The 21,588-nt window shown below is 50.0% G+C and overlaps 1 protein-coding gene across 1 annotated transcript; it reads right to left on the minus strand.

Moving 5' to 3' along the window:
* Window positions 1–512: 512 nt before the first annotated feature.
* On the minus strand, window positions 513–17,750 carry ZNF648 (zinc finger protein 648). The gene is made up of 4 exons (XM_030573911.1): window positions 17,664–17,750; window positions 15,333–16,393; window positions 14,968–15,094; window positions 513–2,969 (listed from the first exon to the last, which is right to left on the minus strand). The coding sequence occupies exons 2-4, from the start codon at window positions 16,198–16,200 to the stop codon at window positions 1,172–1,174; spliced, it is 2,793 nt and encodes a 930-aa protein (XP_030429771.1). The 5' UTR covers window positions 16,201–16,393; window positions 17,664–17,750; the 3' UTR covers window positions 513–1,171.
* Between the last annotated feature and the right edge of the window lie 3,838 nt (window positions 17,751–21,588).

Here is a 21,588-nt window from a genome sequence, read left to right on the forward strand (position 1 = left end):
GGCAGGGCTGGGTGGAGTTTGGGCAGGGGGACCTGTGCGCCGGAGGGCAAAATATTGGGACAATTCACGTCCCAACTGAACATCCCAACAAACAAGTAAATATTGGGACAGTCCCGATAAAATCAAGATGTCTGGTCATCCTACACACAGTCTGGACTCTGAGAGTCAAGAAGGGCTTTTTCCTTCTGCATCAGGGGGAGGGATAGCTCAGTGGTTTGAGCATTGGCTTGATAAACCCAGGGTTGTGAGTTTAGTACTTGAGGGGCCCACTTAGGGATGTGTGGCAAAATCAGTACTTGGTCCTGCTAGTGAAGGCAGGGGGCTGGACTCAATGACCTTTCAGGATCCCTTCCAGTTCTATGAGATAGGTATATCACCAGTAACAGAGGCTCTACACATAAACTATGCCCTAAGTGATCCCTATTCCATCCTGTTTCCTTCCAAGGTGTTTCACATGAACTGCATGGAACATACATCTTGTCTACATGCAGACATCACTTTAACCAAAAGTGTATTTTTAAATCTATTTAGTGAAACTAGTATGATTTCTACATGTAGACCAGCTCCTCATTAACCATTCTGTTAAGGACACACAAGCAGCAATAGACTTCAGTTCTGTTAGCTGACTTGGCTCTGCAGGGCAAACAGGAGTAAAAAGCAGTGTTGTGTCAGATGCAACTCTGAACACATGTACTGGGAGCAGATCTTCCATTTTCTTACCTAGTCCCTTTTCAGAGTAAAACTACACTTGAAGGGGCAACAGGAATTGGCATGAGGGCCCATGAAGGAGCAACAGCTATGGAGTGTAAGTCAGTTTGCAATGTGCTCTTGAACTTTTGTCCAGCAGGAAGACCTTGGTAAACAGCTGAACTTGTGCCTGGACAGATGACAAAGTGGGTGTATTCTTCATAATCTCTCTCCTCATCTGCATCCCCTGTCACAGGTGGGCTCTGGTTGGGTCTTTTCGTATGCATTTATGAAGAAAAGCACTTGCAGATCTCCTCCTCTAGTCAACAAGCAACTTGGTCAGAGAGTGGTGCCTGCTCCATATTGCATACAAACCCTCTCTTGTATTTGCTCTACCTGATGAAGCCCGGATCTGTTGTATTTGGCCCCTCAGAAGACAGGTGTGTTGAGTGCCTGGTGTCCAGCTGTCCCACCAGGGAGGGACTCACTCATCAGAAGCGGAGAACGGCTCCCGATTGCTGGCACCATGCTTGGCCTGGTGGCGGATGAGGTGGGTGGACTGAGTAAAGGCCTTGCCACACTGGGCGCACTGGTAGGGCCGTTCCCCCGTATGCACCCGCATGTGCTGGGTAAGCTGCGAGGCATGGCGGAAGGCCTTGCCGCAGTCTGAGCACAGGTAGGCCTTCTCCCCACTATGGATCTGCTGGTGCCTCTTGAGGGTGGAGGAGCGGGCAAAGGCCTGCCCGCACTCAGCACAGGCGAAGGGCCGCTCGCCGGTGTGGATGCGCTGGTGGCGGATGAGGCGTGAGGACTGGGCGAAGGCCATGCCACATTCAGAGCACTTGAAGGGGCGCTCACCAGTGTGCAGCGTCTGGTGCTCGAAGAGGTTGGAAGACTTGGTGAAAGACTTGCCGCAGATGGCACAGGAGAAGGGACGCTCGCCCGTGTGGATGCGCTGGTGCTCCACCATGCGGCTGGCCACGGCAAACTCCTTGTCGCAGTCAGGACAGTGGAAAGGCTTCTCACCTAGGTGGGTGCGTTGGTGGCGCAGTAGTGACAGTGGCTTGTTGAAGGTCTTGCCGCACTCCTGGCAGGGGAAAGGCTTGTCATTGCTGTGCATGTTGCGCTGATGCTTGCGCAGGTCCGAGGAGCGCACAAAGGCCTTCTCGCAGTCCAGGCACTTGTAGGGCTTCTCGCCGGTGTGCGTGCGGATGTGTTTGCGGTAGTCTGAGGACCAGGTGTAGGCCTTGATGCAGAACGGGCACTTGTAGGGGCGCTCGCCTGTGTGCAACCGCTTGTGCTGCTGCAAGGTGCCCTGGTGCGAGTAGGCCTTGCTGCATAGCTCACAGGCATACGGCTTGGCCCCACTGTGCGTGTCAATGTGGCTTAGGAGGTTGCTGGATTTCTTAAAGGCCCGTCCACACTGCATGCATTTGTAAGGCCGCTCCTCCACCTCGCTGCTGCCCACCTGCTGTGTCCCAATCGTGATCCTCCTCACCGTGGCTGCTTTCAGGGCCCCGATACTTCCCGCTATCTTGGCTGGCTTGTTGGCAGCTTTCGGGTTCAGCCACTTCACCCCTCTTTTGCTTTTCAGGGGAAGCTCTTTGCTCCCCCCTGGCTTACTGAAGTCCATACTTGGATTTCCTGGGAACACCCCACCGTCTACTTTGCTGGTCATGTAGCTGTTGATGCTTTCCATGCCATTGCACAGCAGGCTGTCCTTGGCTGGGTCATCCAAATTGCTGTCCAGGGTAACCACAGTGTCCACGTACTCGGTTGAGCTTGGCAGCATCCTGCCAAAGTGCTTTATGCCCTGTGGGCTGCGCCAAAGAACAGCAGGCTTCCTCACTGGCCGGCTTTGCCACTTCTGACACAATGTCTCCTTGTTGCTTTCCTCATTGCCCTCATCACTCTTGGTGCGAAGACTGACCATCATGTTCAACTTCTTGGCCACGCCGTTGGCATTGATAAGGGTAAAGGTCTCATAAAAGATCTTGTCTTCCTCACACAGAAGGTCCTCTGCCATGCTGTCCTTCGGCATGGAGCTGCTGGACACCGGATCTTGGACCCTCTGCATGCCGTTCCCAAAATGATCAATGTCGCTTTCCTCAGCTTCCTCCTCATCGCCTTCATCATTTTCACACCATGTGTTCATAGTCCTCTTTCTGTCCCCATAGGATTCCTGAGCCAAACTGCTGCTGGGGTATTCCTGGTCCAGTCTCTCAGAGCATTCTATGCTTGCCATTTTCCACTTCTGCTTCTGAATATCTGCTTTCAGGATCCTTCAGCCTGAAGCTAACCTCAGGGTAAGTGACCTGTATTTTAGAAGAGATGAATGAACAGGGGCTGGGGACATTTGCGAGGAATAGAAAGCAGCTAGGGATCATTATTACATTGACACCCAAAAGTCCCAGTTGGGCGAGGGGCTTACTGTGCCAGGCGCTGTACAAAGAGGGGTGGCTCATTCCTTTCTCAAAGAGCAGGGAAAAGACAAGACTGGCTACGACAACAGAGAGACAAACAAACAGCATTTTAGCGGTAATCTGGAATACGTATCTTGTTAGCTGATAATATTTTTTTAATCCTTTCCCTCGTTACTAATTTTAGTTTATTCTTAGAGCTCACCTATGTAAAGCTCATCTGTTTGTTTGTTACTTTGTTCTAACCCATGGTTCTGTTGTTTTAATTTCTATCTTTTCTATTTAAAACCATTGCCTCTCTTCTGAGTTTTTTAAACAACTTATCTATTTTTCTGCTTTCTAAACACAGGAGCACCAGGAAGCAAACAGATGCTCTTAGTTACGGAGGCCCTGATGCACTATGGTGTTGGATATCAAACTGCTGTTTCTCTTGATTACCAGGGAGCTAAGACATGTAGCATGCTGGGTAAGGGACAAAAGTTAATTTCTCTGACAGAAGGTCTGACTCAGGAGAGTTCTGGGAATCAAACCAGTCCCTCTCTACTTTATGGATAATCTCAGATACTTTGAGGACATGATACTGACAAGGAAGCCTGTCAGTTCAAAGTTTTGCTATAGAAATAAAAATAGGAAGAGGGCAAGAAAACGGAGAACTGACTTTCAGAACATCAGGAGCTCGCAGTTCTCCCCTTGAACAATAACACTTTCTCTTCTCTTGCGTTATTGCAAGATGCATGTAAAAAAATGACCAAAAATAAAGTCACCAGCCTGATGCCATCCTGAGGGTTTGTTCACCACTTTAAAGTTCTTGAACGTACAGTGCCTATAGCTGGAGACAAGATCCCTAATGGAATAACTCCCTGAATGAAGACTGTATACCTGCCACCCGTGGTGGAGCAAAAAGGAGTGCTGAACAGCTCAGCTACTCAAGGATCTATGCTGTGAGGGACCCACAGTTTTTTTTAACTAGAGTGTTCATGTAATTTGTGGGCAGGTTTAGGGCTCTGTACTTAGTTGTTTGATTCAGCCTTCAGAGAACCGTGCAAAAGAATGCTACTCTCCACTGACAGTGGCCAATGCAGAAAATTCGTTCTTAAGCATATAAACAACCCAGGGATGCTGACACTAGGGAGTCCTGGTCACAGACAGCAATTGCAAACAAAAAATTGCTCCCCGTCACTTCTTTCTCCTGAATCTAACTTTGCAGTATCCCCAGAACTTCCTTGGATAATTTACAGGAGATTGGCTGCAACTCCAGAAAATTTACCTTGAGCTGCTTCAATCTCCAGGACTTGCAGGCATTTGTGGAACACAGGGATTTCTGTTTTGAACAAGTTCCTATTGGTACCTGGGGGAAAACTGGCCTGAGGGGTAGCACAATCTGTCCAAGTCACTGAATCTCCCCAGGTGTATGACACAGGGAGACACAAGCATAAAGACTTCTGTAGAAATCTAAAGCCACCCACAGGGTGAGGGTGACCTCTCGCTCCTGATTCTCAGCAGCTTGAAAAGACAGATTTGGTACCAAATGCAATGCATGGACTGTTTGGAGGAAACTGGGTCTGACTGCAGCAAGTACCAGACATCAGGCCTTGAGAGCACAGCTGCCTCCAGTCTGTGCCCTCTGAGATATTTTTCATAAAGCTCCCCCTCCCATTTCTCTTTCTCTATTGATTTCTGGCCTGCCTCTCTCCCTTTCCCATTAAGCCCAGCTCTAGCTGCAATGACTCACCCTGGTATTTGAGTACAGGTGCGTCCCAAGCGGCTGCCCCTGTGGGATCATCTGCTCCAGGTTAGGAACGAGGAAAGGCGGGGAGTTTGGTGCAAAGCAGCAGTGGCAAATGTGCCAGTGTCTGTCTCACCCTTTTGTGTCCAGTCTAGCAGCTGCAGAGCCTCAGGAGGTGGGGCCTGTGAATACACACAACCTTCCTGCCTGCATCACAGAGAGCAGGCGGGGAAATACAGCAGGGCTGCCCTGTCTCACTGCCTGACTGAGCCATTCTTCCAGTTCACTCCTCACATTCTAGTGATGGAAATGGACTCTGAGCCAGGTAAATCACCTCCCTTGCCCTACAGTATAGTTACTATGCTGGTTTTGTCCACTGTGAATTGAAAAATGGCTTCCACTTCCACTTGCAGATTAACCCATAGGCTGATAGAGTTCCGTCTGAAAGTTTTTCCTTATATTCATCCTCTGTCTTCCTATTTTGACAGAGGATAGGACTCCATCCTATCACTCTTCATTACACCCTAGTTTATTATGCTAATTAATTTCCCTTCCTCCCTAATATTTACACCTTTCAGATATTTGTATGTCCCCCAGTTGATTGTTGCTTAGTCAGAGTGTAAACCAATCATTCCAGCCCCAAAATTGTGGTGTCTCTGTCTTTCAGTGTCTGAACCTTCCTGCAGTCATCTTTTGTTCTCCCTCTCCTTCTGCCTCTTACTGACTCAGATCACACACACTGCTCAGTTCTCTGACTTCTGCAGCAGTGATTTTCCTCTTCTCACTAGGAATTAAATAGTTTTAACCTTTATTTCTTTGTTTAAATGCTCCGGAATCTTGTGCTTCCAAAACACCAGTCCTCTTTTGTTTTAAACAGACCACCCCATCCCCATTCAAACTAGGGAGGAGAGATTCTTCAACTGCAACTTCTTCCTTTGGGGTTAGCAGAAGCAGATACATTTTGCTCTCTTGAAGCTGACCTGTAGAACAGTCCAAGTTCCTCTCCACTCCCTCACCTAAAAATGCTTACCCTGAGATTTTTATTTCTGGTGTATTTGAACTCTTTAAAGAGGGCTGTCGGGAGTACTGGATAGCTGCTCATGGGATTGAATTTGATCTGCTCGCTTTCATCCCCAAACCACAGGTTCAATGGCCCATTTTGCTATTGATTGGAAAGTATTTCTCATCTGATGGCCTTTGAGAAATGAGTTAATGGTTTCAGGCCAGTTGCTAATGGCCAGAACAGGTGTCCACTCTGAACCCCCCATCACAATCAATGCTAATTTGCATGCTTTTGGGCAGACTGAATGGGCCAGGGAGACAGAACTTTCCTGTGATTCCTAGAGGCAGCCCCTTCAGGGGAGAGTTTGAGACAATGGCTTGGATACTGTAGGGAAGTTCACACTGCAGCAGCCTGTGCTGTATCTGTTCTCTTGATTAACAGAGGCTTCAGTCTCCAAACTGGACAGCCTGCCACCTATCCCATGCACGTTTTCAAAGTGTATTAAAATATAGAACAGGACTGCCAGATTTAGAACTGCAGAAAGACAGGGTTTGCCATGCTCAATCACAACTTGGTCCATGGAGGCTAGTCTGCGTTCTGCACCCAGCAGGGGCAATGAACTGAAGCTCCAGAGGGATGAGAAACCCCTCTTAAAGGGTGACCAGATGTCCCGATTTTCTAGGGTCAGTCCTGATATTCGGGGCTTTCTTTTATATAGGTGCCTATTACCTCCCATCCCTTGTCCCGATTTTTCACACTTGCTACCTGGTCACCCTACCCGTTACAATGCAGCTAGCCAACTGTGCAGTTCTCCACCTGGGACAGAGAAAGGGGTGAACTCAGGCTCATCAGAGAACGGTGTTTCAATGACAATTTTCTAACAAAACCAACTTTTTTTCAGTTTTGACACAATTTTTTTATTGTTTTTAAATTTTGTTTTTAAATTTTCAATAAATCAAAACAAAAACTTAATTTAGTTTGTTTGAACTCAAAATCAGCATTTCAGGTTTGGTTTTTAGCCATTTCAATTCAAAACCAAAACAATTTTTTTGTTTCAGTACAGTCTGTTAAATTACAAAGGATTTTCATGAAAATGTTCCTTTTCCTCAAAAATCCATTTCTCCTTTTAAAAAAAAACATTTTTTTTGACCAGGTATAGGGAAAAGTTCCTTCCTGACCCTCACAGGCAATTAATTTCTGACCTGGAACATGAGATGTAATCATCTTTATCATTACCTTAGCTTGTAAAACTAATTGTGTTGGCGTGAAATGAACTAGTTCTCTTTTAAAATTCAGCCACAGAACTTGAAAGACTTGTGTAATATTTTATTATTCTCTGAGATTAGCTTCAGCATTTGCAATGCTAGCTTTAAGCCAGTTCCACAACAAAACGCTATTTCTGATTCATAAATCACACAATTGTTGCATGAGTCATGCTAAAATAATCTTTTAGGGAAATGTACCTTGGGGGAGGGGAATCAGATGGAGAGGGGTTTATGCTGCCAGAGAGGGCTACAGAGGATATGAGAGAGAGGATTATTCAGGGATGGAAGTCTAGTTATGGAGGAATATGTTATGAAGTCCATTTTTGGATCTGGATATGGGAGTATAGGGAAATAGTCCTTGCACCCTGTATGGGGAATTTGGGGGAGCCTGGGTTTGGATAGGAAGGGGGATCAGGAGGCATGACTTTGAGGGGGTATGAGACCTGGGTGTTGGTCAGAGAGGGATAACCTAATATAGTTAGAAGAGGTGTTTTTATTTTAACCACTTGCTTTTTTGTGTCTGCAATAGTGATGAAGTTCTGCATATTTTTAATTTTGTCCCATTGACAGTCAAAAGAATAAGGCAAGAATTGAATCAAACCCTGCTCTCTACATACATGCGCACACATCTGCACTATCCCCTTCCTGTTGTACATAGCACCAACCTGCACTCAATAAATGAATTCATAAATTCACAAACATTTAAGGCCAGAAGGGAGCACAACATCCTCTAGTCCAGGGATGGGCAAACTACGGCCCGTGGGCCGGATCTGGCCCATCAGGGCTTTGGATCTGGCCCATGGGATTGCCACCCCAGTGGCGCCACGGACCCTGCGCTGCTCCCAGAGGTGACTGGCAACACGTCCCTGTGGTTCGTGGGAGGGCGAGGGGCAGAGGGCTCCGCATGCTGCCCTCACCTGCAGACACCACCCCCCGCAGCTCCCCTTGGCCGGGAAGGGGGAACCATGGCCAATGGGAACTTCGGGAGAGGTACCCGCAGCCGAGGGAAGTGCATGGAGCCTTCTGCCCCCCCCCCCCAGGGGCTGCAGGGACGTGGTGCCGGCTGCTTCCGGGAGCGGCACAGGGCCAGGGCAGGTAGGGTGCCTACCTTAGCCCTGCTGCCTCCCCAGAGCCGCTCCAGGTAAACGGTGCTGGGCTGGAGCCTGCCCCCCGAACTTCTCCTGCACCCCACACTCCAACTCCCTGCCCTGAGCTCCCTGCTGCACCCCTCCTGCATCCCAACTCCCCTGCCCTGAGCTGCCTCCCGAGTTCTGCACCCCCCTGCACTCCAAACCCGTGACTGAGCCCCTTCCTACACACTGCACCCCCTCCCACACTCTGCTCTCCCTCCCACGCCCCAGCCCTGCATGCAATTTCCCCACCCAGTCGTGGCCCTCGGGCCAAAAAGTTTGCCCACCCCTGCTCTAGTCAGACCTCCTGTATATTACAGGCCATTAAACTTCACTATATACACTTGTGCACATACCTCCAGCATGCCCTCACGCACATATCACACACTATGCACCTACCTCTAGGCCATGTCTGTCAGAAAGCACACTACCGTATATACATGTCCCTGTACACTGCATGTTCATAGAGAACCACATACATAAGGCCCACAAGGTTCTAGTGCCCTGCCAATCAAAATCTGGAACTCAAGTCCCCTCTGCGCTGGAGTTTGAATTCCAGCACCCAGGGAAACAGAAGGGTCTCAGTAGCTGCATCCGACCCCAAGTCTACCACCACGCCTTCATGTTGCTCAGTTCAGCCAGCAGGACAGCTGAAGTTTAGATAGACACAGAAGGGTTTTTTTCATCACAAATTGAATGTTTTATTCTGGCCAAGGAAGAGACAGGATTAGTAACAGAGATTTCATTTCATCACAATGAGGTGGCAGTGTCTTAGCTACTTGCCAGCTCTGCAGCGCTTAGTTTCTCGATAGCAGCATCCTCAGGAAGTTTTCTGTTCCCATGTAATTGTTTATTAAAATAAATATGGACTCTTCCAAAATTGCTGATAACATGATCAGGCTCAAGCAATGGTAGTGATCATGCAGAGTCATACAGGTCAGCTGTGTCTACTTGTCAGCCCACAGCCTATTCCATGCCCCGACCTTCCTGCTAGTAAGACTATAGTGGGAGGCAATCACTGCAGGCCAGAGACCCTGGCAGCAGGAATAGAAAAGGATGAAATGTATAGGCTGATTTCTCTTCTTTGCCACTCCCAGCACACTTCTAGCAGTTTGGAGTCTCAGAAATCTCACAAGGGGATCTATAATGGATCCCATTTTGCTGCTGCCTAGCCATTGATCTGCCACATCTCTGTTTAGATATTTCACACCCTCTAAATTCTGCAGCTTCAATAGATCATCTTTGAACTAATATATTACTGCTCCTCCTTATCCCTTGCTCAGTTCCAGTGGGTGGATGGGTGGGTGAGAGAGAGAGAGACTGATGAGATGCAGAAAAACAATTACCAGGTAATATTTCTCTCTCCCCTATATCCATCAAAGCTGCTTTATCTGAGCCACCTTTTCTTGCTGAAAGAGAGGAGGAGGATTTGATGAGGAGACACCCCTCTCTTCCATTGGGTTTCAGTAAATTACAGTCTGTGTTCAACTCTCTTCTCTCCCACCCTCCCCCAACGAAGAAAAGGAAAAACCAGGTGCAAAATACAAAGAGCACATGATAATATGGGCATCATCCTGGATTCCCAGGCTGAACATTTTTCAGGATGGGAGATTTCTTCTGGTTTCAAAGAAGAATGAAACTTGAATTGGGAGCACTTGGACAAACGTCCAGAGAAATGGCAGGAATTCATCAACATGCTGATCTAGAACAAACTGGAGGGGTCCAGGACCAGGTGGTACCAGAGACTGGCTATCACTGCCCAGAAGACTCCTAGCATTGGGTGAGTGGGTGCTGTGTGGTCCAAATGAGATTGGCAGGGCTGCAGGTTGAATGGGCTCTGAATGGTTTCAGAGACAGCAAGTTGAGTGCAGAACACTAGGAGAGAGACAGCCTCTTCACTGGCCATGTTGAAATTGTAACAAGAGAAAGGTCTCCGCTGAATTGAAATGCGCCTGCCATTGTCTACATCCAATGCTTCTGTAAGCAGAGTCAGAATAAGCTCTACCCTGACATCTGGTGGAAAGAATTTCAGAGAGTGTATTTGCATAGGCACGCCTACCCTATTCCAGACTGCCGAGCTGTGGGACTGCTTGGTGACAAATGACTCACCCTGTTGGGTGGTACTTGCTAGACAAGGGACATGGGTTCCAAAACCCAGTGAATTGAGAGAGGCTGGGGACAGGTATCTGTGCCTGGTAGTGCAGTCTCCTTGTGGAGCCAGAAGCACCAGTTCCACTCCCTCCTCTCTCCACTGTGGAATGTCAGAGTTGATTTTTTTTATTCCCTCAAGAATCTAAATACAGGTTACTGAGCTGAACTCACTTTGGGCTAATGGTGCACTAGCACTGGGGCTCCCCCACTAAGAGCTGAGATCACTAAGAGTTGAAATCACTAAAGAGCTGAGATTACTAAAGAGCTGAGAGCACTGAGTACTGTGCTAACTAGTGGGGGAGCCTGAAGCTAAACTGTGGAACAGAGCAGCTGGTGGAGTGGAGCAGTTGTGGGGACGGCTGGAGCGGCTCACAGGACAGCTGGTGGTAGCAGAGCGGAGTAGCTGTGGGATGGGTGGAGCAACCCACAGAGCGAGCGGAGCCGAGCAGTTTGCAGAGAGAACTGGAGCAGCTCGTGGAGCAGAGCAGTTTCTGAGGATGGCTGGAGGAGCAGCGTGGAGCGGCTGGTAAAGCGGAGCAGTTCGTGGAGAAGGCAGAAGCAGAACCCACGGAGAGTCAGGGCAGTTGGCCCCGGACCATGTAAGGTGCCCCTTTCTACCCAGGCTGGGGGGAGGGACCTCTACAGATAAACTCTCGAACTCTGGGGTAGCACTGACCAGAGACTTTGGGGTTGTTGGACTTTGGGGTGATTGGACTTAAAACTCTAAGGGGAAAAAGGACAGTGCCAAACGTACTTGGAGGTGGGTTTTTGTTTATGGTTTGTGTTATAACCCTGTTTGTGGTGTTTCCCCAATGGGATGCCGCATTGATTCCTTCCTTTATTAAAAAGATTTTGCTACACTCAGACTCCGTGCTTGCGAGAGGGGAAGTATTGCCTCCTAGAGGCGCCCAGGGGGGTGTGGTATGTGAGTGTCCCAGGTCACTGGGTGGGGGCTCGAGCCGGTTACGCATTGTGTTACTGAAACGGAACCCCTGGATACTGAACCTGGCCCTTGTTGCTGCCAACTCAGAAGGGGCAGAAGGGTTACACTTCAAACACTTGAGAGAGTGGGGAGCTGGCCCTCAGCAGACATAAGGGGAGCCCAGAGCTCATGGAGCTGATAAGAGCAGGGCTAGAAGTTGGTGCTTGATTTCTTTAGAGCTAAGCTAAAAAGAAAAGGGCTGGTACTATATTAAAGTGAAAAGCCTGGAACTGCTCCACCTCCCCACAGGCAAGTATTGCTCCCTTGCTTATCCCAATACACCAGGGAGAAGCAGATTTCAGTAATATAGCGACAGTTGCTCACAAGAAATTGGCATATCGCAAGCCACCCCTTGTGTTGTGAAGTAGAATGAAAGTCCTGTTTTGTTGCCATGCATTCCAGTGTGCAAACTGGAATTCTGGTGACAGTGACCCTCCGCTTATGGAGAAGTTACAGGAAAATTGCTTTGTGGGGAAACAAATGACCTAGTTATCGGAGGACACCCCTGTAGCAGATGTTTTCACATTCCGTAGCATAGGCAGTGATCGAAGACTTGGGGCTCAGGCTTCCCAACCCACCCTTTGATTCAGGTCTCTCTTCATCTCCTCACACCCAACTTCCGTTTCTAGGCATTGATGCTGCATTGTATTTAGCTCCTCCCATCCCAGTAGTGGGGAAGGGGAAATTGGAGTTCTGACACCATCACCACTCTTGGTTCAATAAAACATCACTCCATTCTTTTATACCTAACCAGCCCTTTCTGCACATCCTCTCTCCTCTATTTACCTTCCTCCTCCCAATGATCTGTGAGAGATGGACAGAGAGAAGGGTCCATACTGAGAGACAGATGGCAGAGCTGGGCAGGCAATTCCTGATCAGTCATTTTAAAAGTTGGTTGAAATTTTCTGAATTTTTTTTGTCAAAACGTTAATGGAGGGAGGAAACATCTTGACAGCTTTTTCTGAAATAGGGCTCATGGCATGTTTCTGTTCCCTGCCTGGATGAACGTACCACTTTAAAATCAGGCTTCCAGTGAGGTAACAACAGATCTGTCTGGGATGGAACGTAAGAATGACCCTATTAGGACAGACCAAAGGTCCATCTAGCCCAGTATCCTGTCTTCCAACAGCGGCCAGTGCCAGGTGCCTCAGAGGGAATGAACAGGACAGGTAATCATCAAGTGATTCATCCCCTGTTGCTCATTCCCAGCTTCTGGCAAACAGAGGGTAGGGACACCATTCCTGCCCATCCTGGCTAATAGCTATTGATGGACCTATCCTCCATGAATTTATCTAGTTCTTTTTTGAACCCTGTTATGGTATTGGTCTTCACAACATCCTCTGGCAAGGAGTTCCACGGGTTGACTGTGTGTTGTGTGAATAAATACTTCCTTTTATTTGTTTTAAACCTGCTGCCCATTAATTTCATTTGGTGACCCCTAGTTCTTGTGTTATGAGAAGTAGTAAACAACACTTCCTTATCTACTTTCTCTACACCAGTCATGATTTTATAGACCTCAATCATATCTCCCCTTAGCTGTCTCTTTTCCGAGCTGAAAAGTCCCAGTCTTATTCATCTCTCCTCATACAGAAGCCGTTCCATATCTCTAATCATTTTTGTTGTCCTTTTCTGAACCTTTTCCAACTCCAATATATCTTTTTTGAGATGAGGCGACCACATCTGCACACAGTATTCAAGATGTGGGTGTACCATGGATTTATATAGAGGCAACATATTTTCTGTCCTATTTTCTATCCCTTTCTTAATTATTCCCAGCATTGTGTTCACTTTTTTGACTGCTGCTGCACATTAGTTCTCTGAAAACATCCCCTCATTCACAATGACGCCAAGATCTCTTTCTTGAGTGGCAACAGCTAATTTAGACCCCATCATTTTATATGTATAGTTGAGATTACGCTTTCCAATGTGCATTACTTTGCATTTATCAACATTAAATTTCATCTGACATTTTGTTGCCTAGTCACCCAGTTTTGAGAGATCCTTTTGTAGCTCTTCGTAGTCTGCCTGGGTCTTAACTATCTTTAGTAATTTTGTATCATCTGCAAATTTTGCCATCTCAAAAGGGGAATGGATGAGAGATACAGTAATAATCTTACTTTTTATTATTGGGCTGTTCTCCTAGAAAGATTCCAAACATTGGCTACTGTGCTGGGGGACCACCTGGGCCATCGCCCAACCACTTTTTGGCTAGGCCAACTCTGAGTGGTGGTGCAACCCCATGTACCAGGTGATAATGCCACTCAGTCACAGTTGGCCCAGCCATCCTTCTATCATGATAGGGCAGCGTTTTTCAAACTTCAGGTCACAACCCAGTACTGGGTTGTGGCATGTCAGGTACTGGGTCACTCTGGTCAGCACTGCCAGCAAGTCCCGTTGGTGGTGCTGCCCAGCTAAGGCAGGCTGGTACCTACCTGTTTCGACACTGCACTGTGCCCCGGAAGCAGCCAGCAGTGGGTCCAGCTTCTAGGCAGGGGGGCCATGGGGCTCCATGTGCTGCCCCCGCCCTGAGCACTGACAGGGAGGTGGGGGCTGTGCCTGCAGGTAAGAGTTGCGCGAAGCCACTTGTGCGCCTTTACCTAGGAGCCGGACCTCCTGCTGGCCACTTCCGGGGCGCAGCGCAGTCTGCGGTGCCAGGACAGGCAGAAAGCCTGCTGCTGCACCGCTGACTGGGAGCCGCCAGAGGTAAATCCATGTCCCAGTCCCCTGCCCCAGCCCTGAGCCTCTCCAAACCTGGAACCCCTTCCTGCACCCCAAGGCCCTCCTTCCTGGCTCCACCACAGAGCTTGCAGCCCCAGCCTAGAGCCGTGGCCCACTCCCACACGCCAACCCGCTGCCCCAACCCAGAGCCCCCTTTCACACCCTGAGCCCCTCATTCCCGGCCCCGCCCTGAGCCCTTCCCACATACCAAACCCATCATCCCCAGCTTCGTTCGTTCATGGGTATCAAGAATTTTCTTCAACTTGGTCCCCAGAAAAAAAGGTTGAAAACCACTGTCTGGGTCAAATCTGAGTGAGTGGCATTGTGATCTGGCACCATGGGGTCACAGTGCCACTCAGGTTTCGGTGCTGCAACAATATGCACCAAGTTAGAGTTCCTCACTCAGATTTAGAGGGGAGGTGGGTATAGGGACTCATGGTTGGGGGGAGTACGAGGGAGCCTAAGAGGGAACGAGGAGGGTGAGGTGGAATTGGGGGGGGAATCTATTCCCTCCCCACACACACACTCTAGATGGTGCTCTACAGCCCGATTCCAAATGCTTTACAAATGACACATAGGAATACCTTTGCCCAGCAGTGAAATGCAGCCACTTTTGGGGTGCAGCACAGCAGTTCAGGAGGTGAAGTGAAGAATACTAGATCTATTGAAACTAAGGGGGAGCTTTCAATGAGTAGGGTAATTAACTTGGAATTTGGCCAGGACATTGTTGATAACATTTCTACTGTTGCAAAAAGTGCCTTGGAGCCTTTAATGACCACACTAGGTTGGCGGCTCAGTGCCCCCAATACCAAGGTTAGTTAGTTCAGTACTGACTTAGAGGGAAAAATGCCAGATGAAATCACCAAAATCCTCTTCCTCCCTTACCTGTTCTTTCCCTGGAGGTCTCCTATTGAAGTTCTGGCCCAGCATGACTCAGTTAGCTTATCAGACTGGATGAGGTCATAGGCTGAGAAAGTGAGGTAACTGCAGCAGGACAGAGAAGGATTCAGCTCTGAAAGGCAGGACAGGTGAGAGGTATGATAGGAAGTGAGGTGGCCAGTCTGTGATATGGAGGAGAATTCTGGTCTGTTGTGAAGGATAGGTACTAGAAAGTGGAATACCAGCAGGTCTATATGGGATAGAGAGGAATTTGGACCTGCATATGTAACATTTTCATTGGCAATATCTCCAGTACCCAACTGCAGCTATGTGAAACTGGGCAGGGTTGAACATACAGTCCTAGGGTCAGCTGGATTCTGGCTGCACAGCCAATCTGGGGAGGGGACAGTCCTGGGGCAGAGGGTCATGGGCTTGGAACCTCAGCGTGGGAACATCCCAGCAGCTCCGCTCCTTCTCCCTCAACTCCATCTCTATCCGGTGGCCTTGGGCATGCATCCGCTGGTGGGAGCGGAGGCCCGAGAGCTTGGGGAAAACCTTGCCGCACTCCCCACAGCGAAACGCCTTCTGGATGTGGGTCTGCCGGTGCTTGAGCAGGGCAGTGGAGCGGATGAAGGCCTTCCCACACTCGAAGCAGACAAAGGGGCGGTCATTGGTGTGAGTAGCCCGGTGGAAGGTGAAGCTGGATGACTGGCTGAAGGACTTGTTGCAGATGCCACAATGGAAGGGCTTGAGGCCCATGTGCATCTTGCGATGCTGGAGCAGGGTGGAGGGGTCAGAGAAAGTCTTCTCGCAGAAGGGACACTCATATGGCCGGTCGCCGGTATGAGTGTTCTGGTGGATCAGTAACGAGGTGGAGCGGGCGAAGGACTTATCGCACACAGAACAGCGGTAGGGCTTCTCGCCAGTGTGTGTGCGCTCGTGCCGCCGCACCATGGAGGCCTGGTAGAAGCCCTTGCTGCAGTAGGAGCACTTGTAGGGCCTCTCACCCGTATGGATCCGCTGGTGCACTTTGAAGTCTGACTTCCTGGCAAAGCTCTTGCCACAGTCCCCACAGATCAGAGTGGTGGCACCAGCAGCTGCCATGGGCCTGCGGTCTCTCAGTACAGGCGCAAGCTTGCTGATTTTTGCCACTGCTGCCAGCTCTGTGGGCACAAAACCAGCAAAGACTCTGCCAAACTCTGCCCTGCCCTGGCCGCATTCTGCAGGACTGTCCACCATAATGCTGTCCTCACCCTGTTTGCTGATGACTGGGCTCTGGTCTCCAAGGCCCTCCACTCATGGGCAATCCCCGATCTGTCCGATCCTACCCTTTTCCTTTGCCAGGTTAAGGCACAGCTGGACTCCTGCCATGAATGGTGACTTGTGGAACTGCTGTGTGCTCACAGTCCATGCCTTCCAGCACCTCCAAGGTCTGAAACCAAAGAGATGCAAACAGGAGATGCAAGTCCCCTTTACAACCAACTTAGAGCTCAGCATTTCTTTCATGGGTCTCCCTCCAGCATAGGGTGACCAGATGTCCCATTTTTAAAGGGACAGTCCAGTTTTTTGGGACTTTTTCTCATATAGATACTTATTACTCCCCCACCCCCATCCCATTTTTTCACAGTTGCTATCTGGTCCCCCTACTCCAGTATCCCTTAGGGGCCTCTGAGCCTTACCCCTTGTCTATGCAGGGATTAGCCAGCCCAGATTTTAGCAATCAGTGGCCAGTAATCAGAGTAGCTGCACCAGTGCAAACCCCTAGCACAGAGAAGGAAAAACATGTTTTGCGACAACTGAACTTGCCCATGCAAATCACAGCTTTCCTTGTCTATGCTAGAGCTTTTCATCTCTGCTGCTGCACTGATTGGGCACAGGGGCCAGCAATGTAGACATGGCCCCCATCCTCCACAAATTTTGAGGTCTGTGGTAATTTTTCAAAAACCATCGAATGACTGAATGACATAACCCCTCCCCCCCCACCATGTCCATCACTAAGTATGGTAATTTTGTCAAGCGTCCGTCAGGCAACATGGTGATGTGGAACCCTGCAAGAAAACCAAGAGTTCCCCTAACCCACAGCAGCCTCCTACCCCTACCCCTCTGTTGTTCCGGTCGGTGCCTGCTATAGAGTGGTAGGTTCCACCTGCATACCGTGACTTTTCCAAAAGCTTCAGCAGCTTTCTAGGAAAAATCACATTTACCATAGTTCTCTAGGAAGAGTCTAACACAGGCTGGAAGCTCGGTGCAGAGAAAGCAAGCATGGGAGAGACTTCCCTTGCCTTGTGTTGATGAGCTAACAGCCACTCGCTTAAAGGGCTGGCTCTGGTTTGTCTGGCCAGGAGCAGCCGGGCTCCGGAGCAGGCTGCCCGGCGTGGTTCACATGAGTGGGGACAGCCTGGGCTCAGGCCTGCAGGGAAGGAGCGCACTGGCACCCAGGGAAGGACGGACGGAGCAGAGGCATGCTGCTTGCCTGCTCTCCGGCTTCACGGGCATGGCAGGGCTGCTTCCACAGGCACCGCTGAGCAGCAGGGCAGGGGGCTGCCCAGAGGGGGTTGCCAGTCTCCCAACTGCCATGTGCAGGGGGGCACTGCGCCCCCCACGGCAGCTCGGAAGGGGACCTCCCTCTTCTCGCCTTCCTACGGTAGGACTCTGCCCGCTCCAGCCCCACAGGGTGCCGGGCGTGGCCGGGCCACGCTCACCTCCCTTGGTGCTGCCGCGCCCTGCTGGCTCCCCTCTGGCCCGGAGACTTGCGCGCCGCCGCCACCGCTGCTCTCCCGGCTGCTGAGCACAGGGGCCTCCCCTTGCCGAGGACCCCAGCGCGCAGCCCGTGCACACACACACACACACACAACACGGCACAGGCAGCTGTCCGCCCAGGCTGCCTGTGCAGCGGCGGGGAGACGGGGCGAGGCGGGTGGGGGGCTGGCAGGGCGAGCTCGGCTTGGTCTATTTTTTTAAAGCCCCCCTACGACCCAGAGCCGCCTAGTGCTTATTGATCCACAGCAGGTAGCAACCGGCCCGGATCGGGGAGGGCTGAACGGACAACCTTATCTTTGAACTCCATCAGCTTAACACGTGCTAAAGGCACCTGCCCTGGACATGCTAGGCTGGTAACACGTGTTAGCCAACACCTTCCAACTCATAGGATATGGTTATTAGCCACCCTGTAAGAAGAGGGGTGACTGCACCACCCAAGCTAGCTGTGATGGCACTAGGGTGGTTACACATAGCAGGCATGCTGCAGCAGCAGGGACTTCAGCTGCAGCCTAGCTGCCCAGCTGAGTACTCAAGGTGCCAGGGAAGGCTGGTACAGCCGCCCTAGTGCTGTAGCGTCACTGCTGTTGGTACCCATGCTTGGGTGAAACTGAGCCGGTACGGACAGAAGCCGGTACTGGCCTGTACACAGCCCATGGCACCACTTTAACATCCCAGCCCCTTTTGCCTCCCCCATCGGTGGCCATACGGACAGGGCCACCAACAGGGCAGGGAAGGGACAGCGATGTTAAAGCACTGCCAGAGGGTCCTTTGCCACAGCAGTGCTTTAATACTGCTGCCCCCCTCCCCCCCCGGCTGCCCTGACAGTAGGCAGGGCCGCTGATGGGGGGGGCACAAAGGGGGCAGCAATGTTAAAGTGCTGCCGCGGCAAAGGACACAGCACTTTAATGTTGTTTCCCCTTTTGACCACTACCCCCCTGGACGCTGGGGGGGGCAAAGGGAGCAGCTGTCCCGGGGCTGGTGATTAAAAGGCAGCGGCTGGGGCCACAGGCCCTTTAAATTGCCGCTGGAGCCCCGAGCGGCACATGCCAGGCAGCGTGGAAGGGCTGGCTGGGGACACTCACTCCCAGCCTCGCCCTTTCCACCCGAGGCCCCACCCTTTCCGGGAGCTAGAGCAAGCCCCAGTACTGGTAAGTCTTTGGAGGTACTTTCACCCCTGCCCATGCTAGCTCGGGGGTGTCCAGACTGGCTGCAGTCAGACCTCCTATTATGGTATGGACACACCCCTAGTGTAGACAAGGCTGCAATCCCACCTCCCGTGTCAGAAAGGGGGCCTATTGCTTTTACACTTTTGGGTGAATCCTTCTCATTCTTTCCCCACCCTACTGACATCCCAGTTCGTGCTGCAGTTCAGAGATTATGGAGTTAATACAGAAGTCACTGGTGGAAATTTTAATGACTTGATATTTGAACATGGCACATCTCTTGGAGTGAGCTCTTGCAGCAATGCGATGAACAAACTAATGTTCTAGGAAGGATTTGATATGATCAGTGCGTAGGGGAATGACGTTTCCTAGTGTTTAGTGGACTGAGGAGTAGAAAGTTCAGTAAACACAATGTGTGAAATCCTCGTTCCAGTGAAATCAGTGAAAGTTTTGCCATTGACTTCCCTGAGGCCAGAATTTCACCTTAAGTCTGGAAACGGGTCCATTGGCAGACCAGCATGGGGAAAATCAGCTACTCTGTGATCCTACCAGATCATTTTAGACTGTGTATTAAGGAGGAATGATCTTCTAACAAACACCTACCCAATATAGTTGTATAATTGGCAGTGACTAGTGATTTAGTTCACTTCTGGCCAGTCTGAATCTGAATTAATCATGGTGCCAGTAGAGCCTTTAACAATGCACTGAGATCAAACACAGGTGGTGTGGGAAATTATGTTTTTATTTTATCCAGTGGCTTCTTTGTTCCCCCTATTACACGATGTGTGTTTTCTCCTTTTAGCAACCCCTTAAACCCCAATTCAGGAATTCATCCCTACTCAGGAAAACTTAAGCACCTGCTTAAGTGCTTTCCTTCACTGGGGCCTTTGAATGGAAGAAGGGGTGCTGCTTTCACATTCTCATATAAAAAAGTATCTACCAGAGTCCTTAACTACAGCATGCATACAGGCATCACATGAAGGGTTCTGCAGAAACAGTTTATGAGTCATGCTGTTGGGATGGAAGGAAACGGGGGTAAGGGGGAAGATCACTTGTGTTTGAGAAGACAGATGAGTTTCCAATGGCAGGAAGGTACAGTGAGACCCCAAGAAAGCCCTGAAAAGGGAGAGGATTCCTGCCCTGTGCTCTAAAGGGCAGAAGTAGGCTAGGAAGACGGGTGCCAGGAACAGGTTACTTGTTATTGTGTCATCTTGAAGTTGAATGGAAATGCAGGAGGACACCACACTAATTCGAGACATTCTGGGTTGTCATGTTTAGAACTGAACAGCAGGTGGCGTCATCACCCTTCCAATAAGCAGAAATGATACCAGGCAGTGGCACAGAGAGGTGGCCCTGAAGGGAGAATCATCCCAGGCAGTGAGGCGACCTGTCTGTGTATCAGGGTACGTCTACACTACAGGATTATTCCGATTTTACATAAACCGGTTTTATAAAACAGATTGTATAAAGTCGAGTGCACGCAGCCACACTAAGCACATTAATTCGATGGTGTGTGTCCATGGTCCGAGGCTAGCGTCAATTTCTGGAGCGTTGCACTGTGGGTAGCTATCCCATAGCTATCCCATAGTTCCCGCAGTCTCCCCTGTCCCTTGGAATTCTGGGTTGAGAGCCCAGTGCCTGATGGGGCAAAAATCATTGTCGCGGGTGGTTCTGGGCACAGCCTCACCCCTCCCTTCGTGAAAGCAGCAGACAATCATTTCGCGCCTTTTTTCCTGGGTGAACTGTGCAAACGCCATAGCACAGCAAGCATGGACCCTGCTCAGATCAATACCGCAATAGTGGACATTGTAAACACCTCGCTCATTCTCGTGCAGTCTATGCTGAGCCGGGACCTGCAAAGCCAGGCGAGGAGGAGGCGGCAGCTACGGCAGCGCGGCGACGAGAGTGATGAGGACATGGACACAGAATTCTCTCAAACCGTGGGCCCCTGCGCTTTGGAGATCCTGCTGGTAATGGGGCAGGTTCTAGCCATTGAATGCCGATTTTGGGCCCGGGAAACAAGCACAGACTGGTGGGACCGCATAGTTTTGCAGGTGTGGGACGATTTCCAGTGGCTGCGAAACTTTTGCATGCGTAAGGGAACGTTCATGGAACTTTGTGACTTGCTTTCCCCTGCCCTGAAATGCCATAATACCAAGATGAGAGCAGCCCTCACAGTGGAGAAGTGAGTGGCAATAGCCCTCTGGAACCTTGCAATGCCAGACAGCTACCAGTCAATCGGGAATCAATTTGGAGTGGGAAAATCTACTGTGGGCACTGCTGTGATGCAAGTAGCCAAAGCAATCATTAAGCTGCTGCTACGAAAGTTTGTGACTCTGGGAAACATGCAGGTCATAGTGGATGGCTTTGCTGCAATGGGATTCCCTAACTGTGGGGGGGTGATAGATGGAACCCATATCCCTATCTTGGCACCGGAGCACCAGGGCACCCAGTACATAAACCGCAAGGGGTACTTTTCAATGGTGCTGCAAGCACTAGTGGATCACAAGGGACATTTCACCAACATCCACATGGGATGGCCAGGAAGGGTTCATGACGCTCGCGTCTTCAGAAGCACTGCTGTGTTTAAACTGCTGCAGCAAGGGACTTACTTCCCAGACCAGAAAATAACAGTTGGGGATGTTGAAATGTCTACAGTTATCCTGGGGGACCCAGCCTACCCCTTGATGCCATTGTTCATGAA

The sequence above is a fragment of the Gopherus evgoodei genome, chromosome 8 (genome assembly GCF_007399415.2).
Source record: "Gopherus evgoodei ecotype Sinaloan lineage chromosome 8, rGopEvg1_v1.p, whole genome shotgun sequence".
Classification (NCBI taxonomy): domain Eukaryota; kingdom Metazoa; phylum Chordata; order Testudines; family Testudinidae; genus Gopherus; species Gopherus evgoodei.